Source organism: Nannobrachium achirus (assembly GCF_963921795.1).
Source record: "Nannobrachium achirus genome assembly, chromosome: 3".
NCBI lineage: Eukaryota > Metazoa > Chordata > Actinopteri > Myctophiformes > Myctophidae > Nannobrachium > Nannobrachium achirus.
Window position 1 is genome coordinate 43,948,523 of NC_137812.1, and position 22,327 is coordinate 43,970,849.

General features: G+C 42.3%; 1 protein-coding gene across 1 annotated transcript in view; it reads right to left on the reverse strand.

Annotated features, from left to right (window-relative positions):
• LOC308282274 (ankyrin-2-like) overlaps positions 1-22,327 on the reverse strand; it is a gene marked incomplete at both ends in the record, with an annotated part of 151,297 nt that overhangs the window by 83,136 nt on the left and 45,834 nt on the right. The window contains 10 exons of the mRNA XM_080722621.1: positions 11,634-11,712; positions 11,963-12,173; positions 12,689-12,829; positions 13,185-13,316; positions 13,835-13,912; positions 14,800-15,066; positions 15,193-16,257; positions 16,669-16,827; positions 16,969-17,242; positions 18,830-20,514. Of these exons, the coding sequence (XP_080578747.1) occupies positions 11,634-11,712; positions 11,963-12,173; positions 12,689-12,829; positions 13,185-13,316; positions 13,835-13,912; positions 14,800-15,066; positions 15,193-16,257; positions 16,669-16,827; positions 16,969-17,242; positions 18,830-20,514 (4,091 nt within the window). The remainder of the gene's footprint in view (positions 1-11,633; positions 11,713-11,962; positions 12,174-12,688; positions 12,830-13,184; positions 13,317-13,834; positions 13,913-14,799; positions 15,067-15,192; positions 16,258-16,668; positions 16,828-16,968; positions 17,243-18,829; positions 20,515-22,327) is intronic.

Here is a 22,327-nt window from a genome sequence, read left to right on the forward strand (position 1 = left end):
TTGTAATCATCGTCGGATGACCATGATTCAGGGGAAAGAGGTCTAATTTCATGTGCTTCTTGTTTAACGCTAGGCTCTTCCTTTTTCAAGCTGGCTGTACCTTTCACAACATCTGCATAGCTTAGAGGTTTCACTGCGGACAGAATTCTCGGTGCAGCTAGAGGTTCGCTAATTGTCTGAGTTTTCTCATGTGATTTGAATGAGTCTGGTGAGTCTGGCCTGTTTTCATCAAACAAGTCCTTCAAACAATAACCAGAGTACTCAATGTCTGACACCATAGACGAAGGTGACTCGGGTCTACCTTCAGTATACTGTAAGTAGTAGTTACAATGTTGATAACTGACTTGGCCATCTGTCGGGTGAGCAGACAAGTGGCACTCTTCAAGTGATGCTACAGATTCTGGTGAGTATGGCCTAAATCCTGCCAACCAGTCCTGCAGGTGTGAATAATCAAAATCTGACAATACTGATTCTGGTGTCAAGGGCCTGTTACTAAATAACCACTCAAGCTCAAAGTCAACAAGTGACTCTGGGGAATCTGGTCTTTTGTACGAAAGCAGGTCCTCTAGGCAATATCCAGAATAATCATTGTCTGAAATCACTGACAAGGGGGACGATGGTCTGCTGCTAGAGTAATGCAAATAATAATCACAGTGATGGTGCCTGAGTTGAGCAAGGGTCGGGAGAGGACGCCAAGAGCTGTATGCCTCAACTGATGCCACAGACCCTGGGGAGGATGGTCTAAAGTCTGCTAACCACTCCTGCAAGCCTGAAAACTCAAAATCTGAAGATATTGACTCTGGGGAAAGGGGCCTCTCTTGAGACAGCTCTTCCAGTTCAATGTCTGCTAACATGGATTCTGGAGAATATGGTCTCGCTCCTTCAAACAGGCTTTCAAGACATATATCGTCATCTTCCCAATCTGATGTGTCTGACACCGGTGAAGGCGACCTATTTGCTAGATATGCAAAATCATAAACATGAACCTGCCATTTAAACCAAGGTATGGGAGAGTCAGGAGAGAGGGGCCTATATTCATCCAGAGATGGTTCGGAGTCAGTGGACTGAGGTCTTAATTCAGTCATCCAATAGTCAAGGTAAGACTGATTGTAATCATCGTCGGATGACCATGATTCAGGGGAAAGAGGTCTAATTTCATGTGCTTCTTGTTTAACGCTAGGCTCTTCCTTTTTCAAGCTGGCTGTACCTTTCACAACATCTGCATAGCTTAGAGGTTTCACTGCGGACAGAATTCTCGGTGCAGCTAGAGGTTCGCTAATTGTCTGAGTTTTCTCATGTGATTTGAATGAGTCTGGTGAGTCTGGCCTGTTTTCATCAAACAAGTCCTTCAAACAATAACCAGAGTACTCAATGTCTGACACCATAGACGAAGGTGACTCGGGTCTACCTTCAGTATACTGTAAGTAGTAGTTACAATGTTGATAACTGACTTGGCCATCTGTCGGGTGAGCAGACAAGTGGCACTCTTCAAGTGATGCTACAGATTCTGGTGAGTATGGCCTAAATCCTGCCAACCAGTCCTGCAGGTGTGAATAATCAAAATCTGACAATACTGATTCTGGTGTCAAGGGCCTGTTACTAAATAACCACTCAAGCTCAAAGTCAACAAGTGACTCTGGGGAATATGGTCTTTTGTACGAAAGCAGGTCCTCTAGGCAATATCCAGAATAATCATTGTCTGAAATCACTGACAGGGGGGACGATGGTCTGCTGCTAGAGTAATGCAAATAATAATCACAGTGATGGTGCCTGAGTTGAGCAAGGGTCGGGAGAGGACGCCAAGAGCTGTATGCCTCAACTGATGCCACAGACCCTGGGGAGGATGGTCTAAAGTCTGCTAACCACTCCTGCAAGCCTGAAAACTCAAAATCTGAAGATATTGACTCTGGGGAAAGGGGCCTCTCTTGAGACAGCTCTTCCAGTTCAATGTCTGCTAACATGGATTCTGGAGAATATGGTCTCACTCCTTCAAACAGGCTTTCAAGACATATATCGTCATCTTCCCAATCTGATGTGTCTGACACCGGTGAAGGCGACCTATTTGCTAGATATGCAAAATCATAAACATGAACCTGCCATTTAAACCAAGGTATGGGAGAGTCAGGAGAGAGGGGCCTATATTCATCCAGAGATGGTTCGGAGTCAGTGGACTGAGGTCTTAATTCAGTCATCCAATAGTCAAGGTAAGACTGATTGTAATCATCGTCGGATGACCATGATTCAGGGGAAAGAGGTCTAATTTCATGTGCTTCTTGTTTAACGCTAGGCTCTTCCTTTTTCAAGCTGGCTGTACCTTTCACAACATCTGCATAGCTTAGAGGTTTCACTGCGGACAGAATTCTCGGTGCAGCTAGAGGTTCGCTAATTGTCTGAGTTTTCTCATGTGATTTGAATGAGTCTGGTGAGTCTGGCCTGTTTTCATCAAACAAGTCCTTCAAACAATAACCAGAGTACTCAATGTCTGACACCATAGACGAAGGTGACTCGGGTCTACCTTCAGTATACTGTAAGTAGTAGTTACAATGTTGATAACTGACTTGGCCATCTGTCGGGTGAGCAGACAAGTGGCACTCTTCAAGTGATGCTACAGATTCTGGTGAGTATGGCCTAAATCCTGCCAACCAGTCCTGCAGGTGTGAATAATCAAAATCTGACAATACTGATTCTGGTGTCAAGGGCCTGTTACTAAATAACCACTCAAGCTCAAAGTCAACAAGTGACTCTGGGGAATCTGGTCTTTTGTACGAAAGCAGGTCCTCTAGGCAATATCCAGAATAATCATTGTCTGAAATCACTGACAGGGGGGACGATGGTCTGCTGCTAGAGTAATGCAAATAATAATCACAGTGATGGTGCCTGAGTTGAGCAAGGGTCGGGAGAGGACGCCAAGAGCTGTATGCCTCAACTGATGCCACAGACCCTGGGGAGGATGGTCTAAAGTCTGCTAACCACTCCTGCAAGCCTGAAAACTCAAAATCTGAAGATATTGACTCTGGGGAAAGGGGCCTCTCTTGAGACAGCTCTTCCAGTTCAATGTCTGCTAACATGGATTCTGGAGAATATGGTCTCGCTCCTTCAAACAGGCTTTCAAGACATATATCGTCATCTTCCCAATCTGATGTGTCTGACACCGGTGAAGGCGACCTATTTGCTAGATATGCAAAATCATAAACATGAACCTGCCATTTAAACCAAGGTATGGGAGAGTCAGGAGAGAGGGGCCTATATTCATCCAGAGATGGTTCGGAGTCAGTGGACTGAGGTCTTAATTCAGTCATCCAATAGTCAAGGTAAGACTGATTGTAATCATCGTCGGATGACCATGATTCAGGGGAAAGAGGTCTAATTTCATGTGCTTCTTGTTTAACGCTAGGCTCTTCCTTTTTCAAGCTGGCTGTACCTTTCACAACATCTGCATAGCTTAGAGGTTTCACTGCGGACAGAATTCTCGGTGCAGCTAGAGGTTCGCTAATTGTCTGAGTTTTCTCATGTGATTTGAATGAGTCTGGTGAGTCTGGCCTGTTTTCATCAAACAAGTCCTTCAAACAATAACCAGAGTACTCAATGTCTGACACCATAGACGAAGGTGACTCGGGTCTACCTTCAGTATACTGTAAGTAGTAGTTACAATGTTGATAACTGACTTGGCCATCTGTCGGGTGAGCAGACAAGTGGCACTCTTCAAGTGATGCTACAGATTCTGGTGAGTATGGCCTAAATCCTGCCAACCAGTCCTGCAGGTGTGAATAATCAAAATCTGACAATACTGATTCTGGTGTCAAGGGCCTGTTACTAAATAACCACTCAAGCTCAAAGTCAACAAGTGACTCTGGGGAATATGGTCTTTTGTACGAAAGCAGGTCCTCTAGGCAATATCCAGAATAATCATTGTCTGAAATCACTGACAGGGGGGACGATGGTCTGCTGCTAGAGTAATGCAAATAATAATCACAGTGATGGTGCCTGAGTTGAGCAAGGGTCGGGAGAGGACGCCAAGAGCTGTATGCCTCAACTGATGCCACAGACCCTGGGGAGGATGGTCTAAAGTCTGCTAACCACTCCTGCAAGCCTGAAAACTCAAAATCTGAAGATATTGACTCTGGGGAAAGGGGCCTCTCTTGAGACAGCTCTTCCAGTTCAATGTCTGCTAACATGGATTCTGGAGAATATGGTCTCACTCCTTCAAACAGGCTTTCAAGACATATATCGTCATCTTCCCAATCTGATGTGTCTGACACCGGTGAAGGCGACCTATTTGCTAGATATGCAAAATCATAAACATGAACCTGCCATTTAAACCAAGGTATGGGAGAGTCAGGAGAGAGGGGCCTATATTCATCCAGAGATGGTTCGGAGTCAGTGGACTGAGGTCTTAATTCAGTCATCCAATAGTCAAGGTAAGACTGATTGTAATCATCGTCGGATGACCATGATTCAGGGGAAAGAGGTCTAATTTCATGTGCTTCTTGTTTAACGCTAGGCTCTTCCTTTTTCAAGCTGGCTGTACCTTTCACAACATCTGCATAGCTTAGAGGTTTCACTGCAGACAGAATTCTCTGTGCAGCTAGAGGTTCGCTAATTGTCTGAGTTTTCTCATGTGATTTGAATGAGTCTGGTGAGTCTGGCCTGTTTTCATCAAACAAGTCCTTCAAACAATAACCAGAGTACTCAATGTCTGACACCATAGACGAAGGTGACTCGGGTCTACCTTCAGTATACTGTAAGTAGTAGTTACAATGTTGATCACTGACTTGGCCATCTGTCGGGTGAGCAGACAAGTGGCACTCTTCAAGTGATGCTACAGATTCTGGTGAGTATGGCCTAAATCCTGCCAACCAGTCCTGCAGGTGTGAATAATCAAAATCTGACAATACTGATTCTGGTGTCAAGGGCCTGTTACTAAATAACCACTCAAGCTCAAAGTCAACAAGTGACTCTGGGGAATCTGGTCTTTTGTACGAAAGCAGGTCCTCTAGGCAATATCCAGAATAATCATTGTCTGAAATCACTGACAGGGGGGACGATGGTCTGCTGCTAGAGTAATGCAAATAATAATCACAGTGATGGTGCCTGAGTTGAGCAAGGGTCGGGAGAGGACGCCAAGAGCTGTATGCCTCAACTGATGCCACAGACCCTGGGGAGGATGGTCTAAAGTCTGCTAACCACTCCTGCAAGCCTGAAAACTCAAAATCTGAAGATATTGACTCTGGGGAAAGGGGCCTCTCTTGAGACAGCTCTTCCAGTTCAATGTCTGCTAACATGGATTCTGGAGAATGTGGTCTCGCTCCTTCAAACAGGCTTTCAAGACATATATCGTCATCTTCCCAATCTGATGTGTCTGACACCGGTGAAGGCGACCTATTTGCTAGATATGCAAAATCATAAACATGAACCTGCCATTTGAACCAAGGTATGGGAGAGTCAGGAGAGAGGGGCCTATATTCATCCAGAGATGGTTCGGAGTCAGTGGACTGAGGTCTTAATTCAGTCATCCAATAGTCAAGGTAAGACTGATTGTAATCATCGTCGGATGACCATGATTCAGGGGAAAGAGGTCTAATATCATGTGCTTCTTGTTTAACGCTAGGCTCTTCCTTTTTCAAGCTGGCTGTACCTTTCACAACATCTGCATAGCTTAGAGGTTTCACTGCGGACAGAATTCTCGGTGCAGCTAGAGGTTCGCTAATTGTCTGAGTTTTCTCATGTGATGTGAATGAGTCTGGTGAGTCTGGCCTGTTTTCATCAAACAAGTCCTTCAAACAATAACCAGAGTACTCAATGTCTGACACCATAGACGAAGGTGACTCGGGTCTACCTTCAGTATACTGTAAGTAGTAGTTACAATGTTGATCACTGACTTGGCCATCTGTCGGGTGAGCAGACAAGTGGCACTCTTCAAGTGATGCTACAGATTCTGGTGAGTATGGCCTAAATCCTGCCAACCAGTCCTGCAGGTGTGAATAATCAAAATCTGACAATATTGATTCTGGTGTCAAGGGCCTGTTACTAAATAACCACTCAAGCTCAAAGTCAACAAGTGACTCTGGGGAATCTGGTCTTTTGTCCGAAAGCAGGTCCTCTAGGCAATATCCAGAATAATCATTGTCTGAAATCACTGACAGGGGGGACGATGGTCTGCTGCTAGAGTAATGCAAATAATAATCACAGTGATGGTGCCTGAGTTGAGCAAGGGTCGGGAGAGGACGCCAAGAGCTGTATGCCTCAACTGATGCCACAGACCCTGGGGAGGATGGTCTAAAGTCTGCTAACCACTCCTGCAAGCCTGAAAACTCAAAATCTGAAGATATTGACTCTGGGGAAAGGGGCCTCTCTTGAGACAGCTCTTCCAGTTCAATGTCTGCTAACATGGATTCTGGAGAATATGGTCTCGCTCCTTCAAACAGGCTTTCAAGACATATATCATCATCTTCCCAATCTGATGTGTCTGACACCGGTGAAGGCGACCTATTTGCTAGATATCCAAAATCATAAACATGAACCTGCCATTTGAACCAAGGTATGGGAGAGTCAGGAGAGAGGGGCCTATATTCATCCAGAGATGGTTCGGAGTCAGTGGACTGAGGTCTTAATTCAGTCATCCAATAGTCAAGGTAAGACTGATTGTAATCATCGTCGGATGACCATGATTCAGGGGAAAGAGTTCTAATTTCATGTGCTTCTTGTTTAACGCTAGGCTCTTCCTTTTTCAAGCTGGCTGTACCTTTCACAACATCTGCATAGCTTAGAGGTTTCACTGCGGACAGAATTCTCGGTGCAGCTAGAGGTTCGCTAATTGTCTGAGTTTTCTCATGTGATGTGAATGAGTCTGGTGAGTCTGGCCTGTTTTCATCAAACAAGTCCTTCAAACAATAACCAGAGTACTCAATGTCTGACACCATAGACGAAGGTGACTCGGGTCTACCTTCAGTATACTGTAAGTAGTAGTTACAATGTTGATCACTGACTTGGCCATCTGTCGGGTGAGCAGACAAGTGGCACTCTTCAAGTGATGCTACAGATTCTGGTGAGTATGGCCTAAATCCTGCCAACCAGTCCTGCAGGTGTGAATAATCAAAATCTGACAATACTGATTCTGGTGTCAAGGGCCTGTTACTAAATAACCACTCAAGCTCAAAGTCAACAAGTGACTCTGGGGAATCTGGTCTTTTGTCCGAAAGCAGGTCCTCTAGGCAATATCCAGAATAATCATTGTCTGAAATCACTGACAGGGGGGACGATGGTCTGCTGCTAGAGTAATGCAAATAATAATCACAGTGATGGTGCCTGAGTTGAGCAAGGGTCGGGAGAGGACGCCAAGAGCTGTATGCCTCAACTGATGCCACAGACCCTGGGGAGGATGGTCTAAAGTCTGCTAACCACTCCTGCAAGCCTGAAAACTCAAAATCTGAAGATATTGACTCTGGGGAAAGGGGCCTCTCTTGAGACAGCTCTTCCAGTTCAATGTCTGCTAACATGGATTCTGGAGAATATGGTCTCGCTCCTTCAAACAGGCTTTCAAGACATATATCGACATCTTCCCAATCTGATGTGTCTGACACCGGTGAAGGCGACCTATTTGCTAGATATCCAAAATCATAAACATGAACCTGCCATTTGAACCAAGGTATGGGAGAGTCAGGAGAGAGGGGCCTATATTCATCCAGAGATGGTTCAGAGTCAGTGGACTGAGGTCTTAATTCAGTCATCCAATAGTCAAGGTAAGACTGATTGTAATCATCGTCGGATGACCATGATTCAGGGGAAAGAGGTCTAATTTCATGTGCTTCCTGTTTAGTATCTTCCTCTTTCAAGCTGGCTGTACCTTTCACAACATCTGCATAGCTTAGAGGTTTCACTGCTGACAGAATTATCGGTGCATTCAGAGGTTTGCTAATTTGCAGAGTTTTCTCGTGTGATGTGAATGAGTCTGACTCCATTCTTAAGTCGCTTCTTAAGTCGCTTTTCCATTGGTCCAGAGAAGACTCCTTCTGTTCTGTACTGTTGGATTCATCATCCAAATGTAATATCGGTGTCTTCGGAGAGATCGATTCCATGAACCTTAAAACATATTTGGGTCTCTGAACAAAGTCAAATACCACTGGTTCGGATGATAGCGTTACATCTTCAATTTGAACAGGGTCTTCTGAGTACTCCTTGGGATAATTAACATTGGAATAATCATCTGATGACTGAGTATCTTGTGATGTAGGTTTTAGCCTGCTCTGTATAGCAACTGTGTGTTCATCTGCAACACGTGTTTCGGAAGAGTTTAGTCTCTTACCATGACAAGGTCTATCTTGACAATTTCCAGAATTCTCATTGTCTGAAATCATTGAGATCGGTGATGGTGGACTACTTCTAGAGTAATGTAAATAGTAATAAGAATATTGATTAGTAAGTTTTCCACAAATTGATGGCGAAAGACTGTATCCGTCAACTGATGCTATGGATTCTCGTGATGACACAGGTGTATTTTGTCTATTCTCATCAGTCGTGGTTTCTGACTTGGGATATTCTGATTCAGGCAGAAGTTTAACTTCAAGTTGCCTTTCATTTTCACCTGACATTTCAGAGTGTTGAATATTAATACATGGCCTATATCCAGAGTTTTCGATCCTTGACAGAGGAGACACCGGTCTACTTTCAGAATATTTAATAAAATAATCACAATGTAGATTTATGAATCCTGATATTGCCAATTCAGGAAAGAGATGTTCCTCAGTTGATATCACAGATTCTGGTGACGACTGTCTAATATCTACCAACCAGTCCTGGAGAAAATATGAAACAATATCTGTAGACAATGATTCTGGAGGCAAAATTCTTTGACTTTCGTCTTTCCATAAACTCTCTTTACTCATTAAATCTCCTTGACTAATATTGGATTTTAAAGGTTCCAAAGATTCCTCACCTGGCTTTCCTCCTGAGTATAGTAAATAATAATCACAATACTGACTCCTTAGTTGTGCTCTGGAGGCTTCAGAAATTAACAGTTCATAGAATGAAAAACTGCATTGAGATGCCTCAGATTCCGGAGACGAAGACCTGGTGTCACTCTCTGACACCTCTGCTTCAGGAGCATCTGGCTTGTTCCAAGCAAATGGTTCATTAAGGCTGTTCTCAGTGTAGTCAACATTCAAATATAAAGGTAAAGAATATGCACTTGAATTTGAATGTAGATAGTAGTCACAATCTCCTGAAGTGAACTGAGAACCTGGACTACTATTTTTGTTTAGCTCAGTCTCACAGTCAGCGAATCCTGTTCTATATGATGGTATCTGTAACATAACAGAGGCTGGTGAATCAGCTCTATTCTCATAATACAGTTCGCCTAGACTTAAATCAGCATATTCTACATCTGACATCAGTAATTCTGGAGAATTTGATCTATCTGACCCAACAGACGACTGATCCGGGAGCAAGAGACATGTAAATTGTGGAACAGGAGAGTCTGGAGACAGGGGTCTATATTCATCAAGTGATGCGAGAGAAACAGGTGAATCTACTCTTTCCTCTTGGAATAATCCTTCCAGACAAATATCAGAACATTCCCACCCTGAAGTTTCTAACTCAGTTGAAGCTGACCTATTTCCTGAGAAAATTAAGTAATAATCACAACACAGATTGTCGTATTGGGGAACCGGTGAGTCAGGAGAAAGGGGCTTATACGCCTCAACAGACGCAACCGATTCTGGTGAAAGTGGTCTTGTGTAGGTGAACAAATCACCTAGATAAACAAGATTTCCATCATCTGAATATATTGATTCAGGGGAGAGCGGGTACTCTGAAACAGAAGAAAACTGTACAAAGTCCCATTCCATCTCTGCGTCACTTTCTGAACTGACAAATTCCATTGAGTCAGCAAATGAATCAGTTGACTCATTACATTCAATTTCAGAGAACACAGATTCAGGTGAATCTGGTCTTTCTTGTGGAAACAAATCCTCCTGACATAAATCAGTGTAGTCCAGGAGAAAATAGACTGACTCAGCAGAAAAAGATCTATGTCTAGACAAAGAAACAGAATATGCTGGTAATAATGGCCCATACTGTGGTATGGGGGAGTCTGGTGAAAGACATGCATATCGGTCAGTAGATATGACTGAGTCTGGTGAACATGGTCTACTATAAGGGAACAGATCTTCAAGCCAAAACTCATCACAGTCTATATCTGAAGTCACAGGTGAGAATGATCTATACTCTCCCTGTATCATTGGACACTCTGGTAGAGGTGGACTATACTCAGGCACTGGAGAATCAGGGGACAGTGACCTGTACTCATTCATAGATTCATAGGAGTCAGGTGAATCAGAATGCAATTCATCAGAGAACCCTCTAAGAGAATTTGAATCTAGCACACTGTCTGAGTCTTCCCAACTACACACTGGCTTTTCATACTCGTATATAGCTTTTAGATGAGATGCTTCATATAGAGGAACATTTAATTCAACCTCTGGTGATCGACATCCATCTGAGAAATGCATCTCATCATCTAATGAATCAGCATAGTCTAATGAATCAGCATAGTGTGGAGATAAAACCCTCTCCCCCAAAGGAGAGTCAGGTGACATAGCCCTATAATCACTAATTGACATCACAGATTCAGGGGATGACAGTATTGCCTTCATCATAATCTCTTCTCTCTCAGAAATGGGTATGAATCTGTACTCATCTTCAGATTCTATTTCTTTTCCATGTGCTTGTAATGCGAGTTGGGTGATGGGCATAGCAATGTTGCAAGTGATGGCCTTTGGCCTGTAGGATTTTTTTGTCCTGACTATTGCACTGTCACCATCTGGACTAGCAGAAGAGAAACTAAGGTTCCTCTCAGATGAGTGAATTGCCATAGGACTAGATCCACTAGGTGCCACATTTTGTTTCATCATGCTGTACTTAGCTGTGAATATAGTAGACTCAGTGGAGTGCACTTTGTGTAATTTTGAAACCTCTCCAGGTTCGTCAATGAAGGGCATGCTCTCTGGATGGGCACCATGGAGTTTTGTATCATCTTCCTGATCACCTGAGCCCAGGGATTTAAGACTTGCCTCGTCATGACCACAAAGCACTCTGTAAAAGTGGGCTCTGATCTCATCTATATGTTTCTGAGAGACTCTGCCTTTCTGATCCACATCTCGGTCTTCTTCAGCCATGGTCAGATATGTAGGGCACTGCTCAGATAACAGAAACGTGCTTGTGCTAGGGGAGATTTCTCTGCTAGTGGCTTTATCTGACTTGGGCTTGGCTTTTGGAGTAAAGTTAAACAATGCAGTGGAGACATAAGAACCAACTTGTGGTGTATCTCTAAAAATACCCCAAAGCTCATTGAACTCTGCCTCAGCTTGGTCTGATTCAGACTGGCTTACACCAATGTCTTTCGGTGCAGATATCCTTATTGATGATTCTTCATCACCTCTCACCAACTGTGGGCTCTGGCAGGAGTCATCTTGGACTTTGCACTCAGCATCATCTTGCATTGGCCTGGTGACACCTCCTAGGGGTGTAACTGCAACACTTGGGTAACGTTGATTGTCATTCCCTCTGTACTGGGGATCATCTACCTTAGATCCTAGCCTCCTCTGAGCTGCTTCTTTTGAGCAAGTAGACAAACTTACTTGCTCATCAATGTCGTCATTAGTTGTAGATTCTCGTGTAATGGCATCCTCTGACGTCCATGGATTTGGGTTCAATTCACTGAAACATAAAAGCAGGCTAGGTCATAAAATATGATTTGGCAGAAAGAGAGAGAGAGAGAGAGGACGCTGGCGCTCCTTGTTTTTCGCTTCTCCACCACTAGCTCTGTTGTGATATTTTAGCTGAAACCTTATTCATTGAGTTTTTTGTTTGTCTTAATTCGTTTTTAATATACTTTTTACCCCAAGAAGGGTCGTATGTTGAACAATCTGAGAACTAGCATATTCAGAGTCAATTTTAATAAACGTACTGTGGGATCTCTAATTCCTCCAGCAGGTCACCGTGCATGCTGTCTGAGTGGGTGTGTCCAACAACATCTGCCCACGAAGGCATGTCCAAGAGGGAAGCAACTGACAGGTCCTCTTCTGAGACGGCTGGGGGCGGCCTGCGGTCCGACTCCACCTGTCGCACCAGTCTAGGGCTCTCTACATCCTCTTGTACTGAAGATAGTGCTACTGACACTGACATAAAGAAACAACATTTTGTGTACATTTTTATACACAAGTGCATTATGCAGATATCCATCCACACACATTTATAATTTAGTAATTTATTTTTTATATCGTTGCTGTCGGGCAGAAACCTCCATATTTTAACTTTTTATGTTCTTTTTTACTTCATTACTTTTGGCACAAAATCTACAGCTCTGTAGATCGAATTACAAGATCTCCAGTTCCACCCGACAGCAACGATATACAAAGTGCAAGGTCAGAGCAATTGGCATGAAACATATTCAATTAACAATAGGGTAGGTGGTCGATGAATAGAGTGTTAATAAGTAACTAGTATGTGCTACAGAGTAACTAGGATAACGGATATACATCAAATGTAGCATCTATCAAAACAGATGACTAGATGACTGCTTGGAGATTACAGTGTGTTATAGTGTGGTTTAAAACATTCAAGATTGTGCCTTTGAATCGTTTTGTTTGATTGTTTGTTTTTTGTTTTCACATTCTATATCAAGTGTCAGTACCTTCACTGTGATCCAATGTCTTTTCTATCTCTGCGTAGGTTCTAGATGTTTGCTCTTGAACAGACTTGTTCATTTGGGTTTCAATAAGATGGACGATGTCCATACGGTTAATCTTGGTCAGCCTCTTGATCAGACAGTCCTCTGTGGAAGGATGTATCAGCCATGAAGATAGGCATTAGCGTTATATTAAACATGTTTTGGCCACATCAACAAAGACTGATTAAAGTTCATTAAACATTTCAGTCCATAATATCCTTCATGCAGTTGGTTTTAACTTGAACATGCCTCCGTCATAACATTCAAACGCATTTCAGGTAAAGTCGCCCCCAGATTCTCCTAGATATATTAGTTACCCTCATTTAAAATGTCTGGTACCCCCCAGGTCACAAGGCAGAAGGAGAAAAGTCATCCTCCATTGAGAAAGCTAGGCCCCATCGATAATTGACTAACTAGTGATTTTAGTATTAAGTGGCTCTGTAAGGACTATGTACTGTACCTGTGGCATGCTTTCCTTCCTGCTCAGTCCAGCGCTGCAGAAGGGCGTGGCTCTGCTCCTGGAGGGAATTGGGGTTCTCTGTCCTCACCAGCTGGATCTCATCCTCATTGAATTCCAGCTCCCGTGCCAGCTCTGTCAATTCATATACAGTGTATGTAAGTGTATGTATATCAAAATGTAACATTTGTTTCTGTGTGGTCCTTTCTGATTCTACACATTTATTCAGATTGTGAAATGACAATGAGTGAACTGCCACACACACACACACACACACACACACACACACACACACACACACACACACACACACACACACACACACACACACACACACACACACACACACACAAACAAACACACACACACACACACACACACACACACACACACACACACACACACACACACACACACACACACACACGTTTGGAAGAGTCAATCTGAAATCAACAAAACTGATATGTCTTTCTTACAGTATACAGTCAATCCTTAAGTTGTTATTTTGTTTCACATAATGTAAATTCAGCTCTGTCTGTACTGACATGACATTTCCCATTCTCAACGATAATATAAAATAATATATAACTTCAATAATGATGATGACATTGAAAATTCATTAGACATAAAATACTAATACTTTGGCTGCTTACCAGTCCAGCTGAACCCAAGGAGGTCTGCAATGATGGCCAGTGTCTCCTCTTTCCTGTCAGCATCATCCTGCCAATCCACTAGAAATGCCACCGGAGGCAAACATGACACCAAGTCATCATAGTTCATGATCCAAGGTACAAAAACAACACTGACTACAGCATTCAGTATTACAGGCCCCAGTCATCTTGAGTATACTTTCTGTGTATGTGACACCTTAGCCAGTGTTGTGCTCACAACACATAGCACAGTGACACGTTGTGAGCTTCTATATCTGCTATTTTGCTATCATTGAAAGTTTTCCACAATCTAATTGAATATTGTCACCTGTAATGACATGCCAAAAATAGGAATGCCAATTTGAAAGTGGAGAAAATAGATTTGTCTTTAACTATTCACTATGGCCTCTATGTTATAGGCTGTAACATCTGAATGGAATCAAATGGAATGGATAATGACACAATGGTGTGATTTTTCATTTGTCATGCTCATGAGGCTAAGTGTTGGTGATTTTCCTATTTCATCAAAACAATTGCACATCTTATAGGTTAATCACAGCATAAGCAATGAAAGCAATAAAGCTGGATTAGTAATTAAGTCATTAATAAGTGGATAATATAAGACAACTATGCTTTACAATGCCTACTCAAGTTACTGAAGAGCTACTGTAATAACACAGCCAGCCAATCTTGAGATTATGTATACAATACATATACAGTATATGGAAACAAAACAATAAGACAGCCAATACACCACAAAACAATACAACAAAACATAATATGAGAAACACACACATGACACAATGATAGACATGATACGATGACACAGCTCACGATAAAACAACACAACATGAAATGATTTGTGATGGAAATATTTCTTGAGAAAGAGAATGACAAAAAAAAAAGATTGTTGAAAAGGAGCAGAGAAAGAGCAAAGGGGGGCAAAACCCATTAACATCTGGGAATACCTTGCGTATGCTCTGGAGTTTGGTCATCGCTGATTCTCTGCATCTGAGTTTCGACTGTGTCATCCCAGATGGGCCTGGATTCAAACACATCCTCTGTGACTGAGGATGGTCGCACACGTGGCAAACGTTTGACATCAGGATCCAAACTGTTACTGTCGTATTTGAAGATAACAGAATCTGGACTCCTGTGATCAGCACTGTTAATATCCTCAGCATCTGATGAAGACCTGTTAGGCTCCTCAGTAACTGAGAGTTTATCTCTTTTTGCTTGAGAAGTGGAAGAGGACGAGTGAGGAGGTGATATTTGCTTAGTAAAGACAGGGAGTCTGGAGGGAGTTTGTTTGGATTTCACTACGAGATGGTAACTGTCAGAATGACTTCTGTTGTCTGTACCACAGCCTTTTTCTGGCTCACGAACAGCATCAGACTGAGCCCTGTGTTTTGAGTAGGTAGAATCATCCAGTTTATCATTGCCATTGTCAATATATATATTGGCTTCTTCTGATTTGACAGGAGGCGGGTCACTCTGATATTCTGCTGGGATGTCAAACCCTGCAACGTCACCGGAACGTCCTACTTTACTATGAGTTGAAGCAGGCATTTCAATAACTGAGCACTGGTCCTCTTCATCTTCCTCATCCTCTGGAGAGGATTCAGAGGAATCGTGGCTCTGTTCTGAGTACACAGATCGAGTAACAGTTGATGTGGCTGATTGAAGGTCAGCTATGGTAGAGTCTAGGTAGCCTAATCCAAGATCTTTGGGGCTTTCAACTTCACTCTGAGCATTAATTAAGCTCACCAAAGACGTTGGAGAGCCCACATGAACCTCCGTGGAGGTTCCAAGATCAGACTGAAGGAGTGGATGTTCACTTTCAGAATTATCAGTTGAGGTTTTAATGAGAGTTCTAGGTTTAGGAACTGGAACTTTTTCATGGGAACCATCAGTCACAGATGAAGGTTGGAGGGGGATCTCTGTTCCAGAAATACTGTAATCTAGCATAATGTGATCTTTTAGATCTTCTTCAGCCTCCTCTGGAACAACCTCATCCACTGGGTGTTCCCCTATGTGAAAGAAGGCATATCCATCTTCTTCAAAACTTCTTCTAGTCATGTCAATGGCACCTCCTCTGGTCATTTCAAATAGTTTTCCCTCCTGAAACTGAAATGGGCTGGGGGTCGCCTCTTCGGTTGGAGTTCGACCAGGTGTTGTGTCAGGTGTCCGTTTGTTATCTACAAGACCCAGAATCCTCTGTTCCTCTGCCTCAACTCGTGCATTGAAAGCTACATCATCGTCATCATCCTCACCCTCTTGGGTCGCACTCCAAGGCACTAACTCTCCAACAGTAACATCTTTCTCCAAGTAATGTATCTGTAACATTGCATCCTCACTATTAGCAGCTACTATGTATGTGTTGAGTTCATCAGTGCATGCTTCTGGTTTGGATGCCTCCTCAGTCTCTATTGATTTTGATAGGAAAAAGTGAGGCTCACTGATAGAACTTGAGCCATCAGGCTCACTATGCTTAGCTGCTGTTAAAGCTTCCACAATCTCCTTATCTTCAGAAATGTCCATTTCTACGTTTTCTTTCTTATACTCTTCACATTCTATATCAAATCTCTCAACCTCTCTGAGACTGGGAGTAAAAAATTGTGAACGCTCACCTGATTGACTGAAACAGTCTATGTCTGTACTTGAGCTGATATTTGTCCCCTCAGCATGTTCATGAGTCATTTCTGTCACATATCTTTTTTCAGAGACTTCCCCTACAACATTGTGGGATGAAGGTTGTTTAACAAGGCTACTGTCTATAACTAAGCCATCTTTTTTATCTCCAATTTCTGACATTGTAGAGACCTCAGAAGATTTACCATTGTTGGTTATTTTGGCATCCTGTTCCATTTCATCAAACATTTTGATCTTAGCAGCCATCATAAACATCTCCTCTTCTGGTGTAAATTGTCTTTTGGCAGCATTGTCCTCTTCGTCATCCTCTGTATTGTCTTTGCTGAGAGTACTGGGTGATATGCCTGTTGAAAGACCAGCTGAATCAGACATTTTGAGGACACTACTCACTTCGCCATCAATACAACTTGTTGATGAGAGAAAAGTTAAGTGTTTCTTACTCCCACTTTCCCCTTGGAATGTGTGCTGAATATTGTCCTGCTCACCGTCATCTGTGTAAATATCTTTGTCATGAGTAAAATCAGACTTAAGATGGGAGGCATAATCCTCATACACAGCTGTCTTTCCTGCCAAAGGGAACTGTTTGTCCTTTTCTTGAGTAGGACTTCCTTCTAAAGAGTCTGGACTGGGAGATTCTCTGGTGGGGCTTGGCTCGATAGAGTCTGGGCTAGTCTTTGTAGATCTGTCATCTGTGATAGGACTTGTCTCCAGCGAGTCTCTTTGAGAAGACCGCCTCCTTAGCCCATCATCGTGGAGGTTCTGTAGGTCCACGGGTCTTTGTGGGGCAGTATTACTGGATGCCAAGTGCTCAAATTCAGGTTCAAAGACATTTTGGTCAAAGGTTGCTGCTGAGTCATCAGATTGTGACACTGCAGAGGGCAAATTGTGGGAACCAGTCTCCACATCTGCAATGATGCTATCTCTGATATTTATCTCTTTCTTTTCTGTTGTTCTGTTCCTTGTCAGGAAAACTTGTTCGCAACTCTCATGAACAACATCCTCTATTGGATGGCTGTGGGACTCCACAGGCCTCTCATGTAGATATTGATTCAGGTCACTACTGAGTAGTGACAACATGCCTGACATTTCCTTCTCCATTGCAGGTTGTTGGTGTGAAGTCTTTCTTTCAATCTGGACCTCTTGAAACGGCTTCTCCTCTATGGAAGAAGGGGTTGATTCTTTGGCGCGTACCCCCTCTGACAGTTTTTCATCTTTCTCGCCATCAGTCATATCCATAGTGTCTCCTATTGGTGTCATTTCATCTGCTGTTGGAATATTTTGCTTTTCATCAGTGGACGATAGCACCTCCTTAGAATTGTCGGTTTTAAGAACAATTTCTTCCCATTTCTCCTGGACAACAACCTTCTCTGGAGGCCTTCTGATCAGAGGCCTCTCCTCTAAGTACTGGTCCAAGTCACTGCTTAGCACTGATAGCATGCCTGAACTGTCCTTCACTGTTGTAGATGATTGAAATGAGACTTTTCTCTCTATCCGGACCGCTTCAAATGGCAACTCCACAGACGAGGTCATTTCTTTGGCCTCTCCAACCTCACTTGTTGCTATGTCATTGCCTGTAGCCTCATTTTCTCTCATCACATAATCTGTCTTGTGTATTCTCTTGTCTACTGTGGACAATATATGTTTATCAGTGGATATGGTGAGAATCTCTTTCTTGCTGTCCTTTGTCAAAATTACTTGTTCAAACTTCTCCTGGACAATGTCCTTCTCTGGAAGCCTTCTGACAACAGGCCTCTCCTCTAAGTACTGGTCTAAATCACTGCTCAGCATTGACAGTATGCCCGAACTGTCCTTCTGTGTTGTAGATGATTGATATGAGTCTTTTCTCTCTATCCAGACCTCTTCAAATGGCAGCTCAACAGAGGTTGAGGTAATTTCTTTGGCCTCTCCAACTTCATTCTTTGCTATGGCATTGCATGTAGTCTCATTTTCTCTCATCACATTATCTGTCTTGTGTATCGTGTCATGTACCTTGGACAATTCATCTTCATCGGTGGAGCAGGTGAGAATTTCTTTCTTGCTGTCCTTTGTAAGAATGACTTGTTCAAAACGTTCCTGGACAACATCCTCCTGTGGTTGCCCAACAGCAACTGGCCTACCATCTAGGTACTTGTCCAAATCAGTATTCAGGAGTGACAACATGCCTGACATATCTTTTACTGCCTGTGATACCAGGTAATTGGATTTTCTCTCTATGCGTACTTCTTGGAGATGAGGCTCTATGTTAATTTCAGTGTTTTTCATCACTTTGTCCTGTATGACTTTAGTATCAGTTTGAGAAGGAATTAATTCTTGTGCATTGCCAATGGTTGTAGATCCTAATGCCACCTCATTAACACTCATGTCCTCTGAATCTGTGGGATAAACATCTACTCCCACAGTGGAGGTTAACTCAGGGCTCATTTGAGGGGTCAGAGCCATCCCTTCATGTTTATCACTCTCTCCTGAGCTGCAATGTCTAATGTCTATGCTGGCATCTGAGAACACAGCCATACCTTCATGCTTGAGACTCTCAGGGCTTTCAGAGTCTAACTGATAGTTCTCATCCCCTGTCTTTGAGGTCTGTTTGAACAACTGATACTCTGGACTTTCTTCAAGCTCAGCCTTTATGTCAGCACTGAAGTCTTCAGAGGGTCTGCGGTCAGGGCTGATTTGCATGTCTTCAGATAGCCTCATATAAGTGTTAGTGCATGGTTCCTGTAACTGCATTGGGTTGAGGCCCTTCCCTGACAACTCTTTCTCCACTTTATCTATACTTTGGATTTTCTCTTCGGAATGACCAATAGTATTTGATTCCTCAGAGCTCTTTCTCAAGTCTATCCTTTGCTCCTCTAGCCTTATGTTGTCAAGTGTCTTAACATCACTCTGTGGTAAGGACACTGTGGGAGTTTGAGTTTGTAAAGGTGGAAATTCTGTGTTGTCAATTTCAGGACTTTCTATTTTTACGACAGCTATGGCTTTATGTTCAAAAAGACCTTCTTTATTTTTTGAAGGGTCCTGCCCTGTCTGGAATGCTTTCATTAGTTCTCTGACAGACATAGTCTCCTCCAATCTCTCTGTCTGAGATCGGGGGGATTTAGGAGACTTAGGAATTTCAGGAAGTTCAGGCATATCTGACTCCATCTTCCTCGTGGCAGATATATTTTGAATGACTGATGACTGAGGAAAACACTGGCTTTGCTCCTCTTCAACTTTTTTCTGTATTGCTCTGACCCTATCCTTTATAGATCCAATAGATGTCTCAACCACACGAGGAGATTCTGGTGGCTCCAGGACTGAGGGAGGTGCAAGGCTTGTATCCCCCAGAATAACATCCCCATCCAGGGACTCCTCAGAGCTCATCCTCTCCAACTCTCCCTCAGACATGCTGCATCCAGAGCGTTCCCTATCTCTAAGTTTTTTCCTAATTGGTTTCTTGATATCTGGTGGACGTCTTTTGCCATCACGCTTTAGAACAACCTGCTCAAATCTCTCCTGGATATTATCCTCTTGAGAATCACTTTTCATTAAAGGTCTTTGTTCTAAGTAATGGTCCATGTCCATACTGAGGTGTGTGACCATGCCTGACATGTTTCTGACCTCAGATGATGGAAATGAACTGCTCCTCCTCTCAGTATAAACCTCTTCTAATACAGGTTCCATAATCATAGAGGGAGTCTCCATTTTTGTTACAACATTCTCTGTTTCCGAGAGTAATACTCCGTCCTCTCTGCTAACTGTACCTCCTTCCCGCAGAATGTCTCCAACTTTATGCAGCTCCTCTTTAAACTGTACTACTATCTCAAAAGGCTCCCCTGATACATTGTCGGCAATCATTCTCACTCCAGCAGCCCCTCTTTCATCGGCTGAGGTGGAGAATTCCATTGGCTCTGTTGTCAAAATGGCAGTCACTTTTATGAGGTCATGCTTCATGTCTGACACCTCAGAGAGGAGGTCTGGGCTTGCCAGTGTCGCAGGGTCAAGAGGTTGATTGGTCTGCAGGGAGAATGTCTCTGTTGATTCGGTTTCGTCATCTTCCATAAAAAAAAAAAACAGTTCACAACCAAAGAGGGTAAAGAACATAAGGGAGAAATGAAGTTGGGGAAGAGAAGACATCGGAAAATTGTGGTCAAGTCAGGGCAGTGACATTAAAATTCATCTTCAGTTCAGAGAGTAAGGAGAAGACTGACAGGATACAGGATAAAGGAGACTTGAGAAGGAACGTAATTGGACGAAGCCAAAGAGATTGGGAAGGGACAGGAGCAGCGATGGCAGAAGCGAAGCAAACAGAAGAGGAAGAGGAGGAACAAAATGATATGAAGAAGAAATAACTTGGGTGTTCATGTTTGACATGTCCATAAGTAGAACACAGGAAAGTAGTCTACAAAAAGAATCCAAGGGAACAACAGAGAGATCTGAATATGGATCCAATGGACAGAGGCATAACAAACAAAATATCTCAAGATTGTTGTTGACATGAAGAGTCATGTCTACTTACAAATTAAAATGTCAAAGCAGAAAAATCATAGTAAAGCTGTTAGTTAATATTAGTAGAGTTTAACTTAGAGGAAAAACTATGAATAAATATCCACTCACTAAACGAATAAATATATTATATGGGTATACTGCAAAAGTACAAAGTAATTAAATGGACTATAGTGACATGACACTTGGGAATCTTTGATTGATTAATCACAACCTTAGTATCATTAGAATTTGATTTGTTATGACAAAGCATTCCACTTTTTATATCAAAATGAACATCTTTTACACAGTTGTAGCAACTTAATATAAAAGATGGACACATTTGTGCCTTGTTGTTATTATGACTCCTGATATGTCTTTGGGACCTCAATGACCTATTCACAGCAGACAAAATGGTGGCTGTGTGAATATGGTCTGTATATGAGGCTCATACAAAGATGACATCAGACAGGGACATCTGAAGACAATAACTATGTAATGAAATACATAGTTCATACTAAGACATATGCATAGGTATGCAAATAACTGAAGTTCAGTGCAAGTCAAATATGCTATTTTACTCAAAGTATACTGTATATGTTAATGGAGATAAGAATGACTGAAATCATACAAAAATAATTATAAGAATATAATCAAAACCAACAAATGTGAAATACATTTGAAAATACAAACAACATAATATTGTTTGTATGTCTGGGTCAAGTTATTTACATGCAGAGCAAAGGAATTTTTTGGCATGCTATAAGGGGTTTCAGGAAGTGAACAAATGTAAAGTTCAATGGAATATTTATATTCTTTAATGTCCTTTGTTGAGTCCACAAAATTAGCATTGAGATCGTTGAAAATCACTTTAACCCCCCCCCCCCCCCCCCCCCCCCAAAAGAAAAAAAAAGTATTCCTTTGATCTTTACATTTCGAGATAAAGGTGTAGAAAATAGATAAATTAAGGTGCAACATGGATGGGACTTAAAGACAGGGGAATGCAGTGCATATCAGCCTTAGCATAGCGACCAGAGACCAATAGGTAACTAAGAGACTGTTAGTAGTAGAGAATGTTATTATATAATACTCTATGCCTAGCATTGTTACATATTACAGGACTGGATTCATTGTGTTGTTGCAGGATACTAGTTATTCATTGTGATTCCCTGCAGTTTTGCTGAACTCTAAATGAAATCACCCCTTCATACAGTATGTAGAAATGTTGTATGACCCTATGAGCAATACTAACAATTGAAAATGTCAAACATTTATGGACATAATTGGTCTATTTTAATACCTGAAAATATGACAACTTAGAAACAAAAGGTTTTTGTAGGACACACAACTATAATAGATTTTTGTTATAACGAGAAGACAACT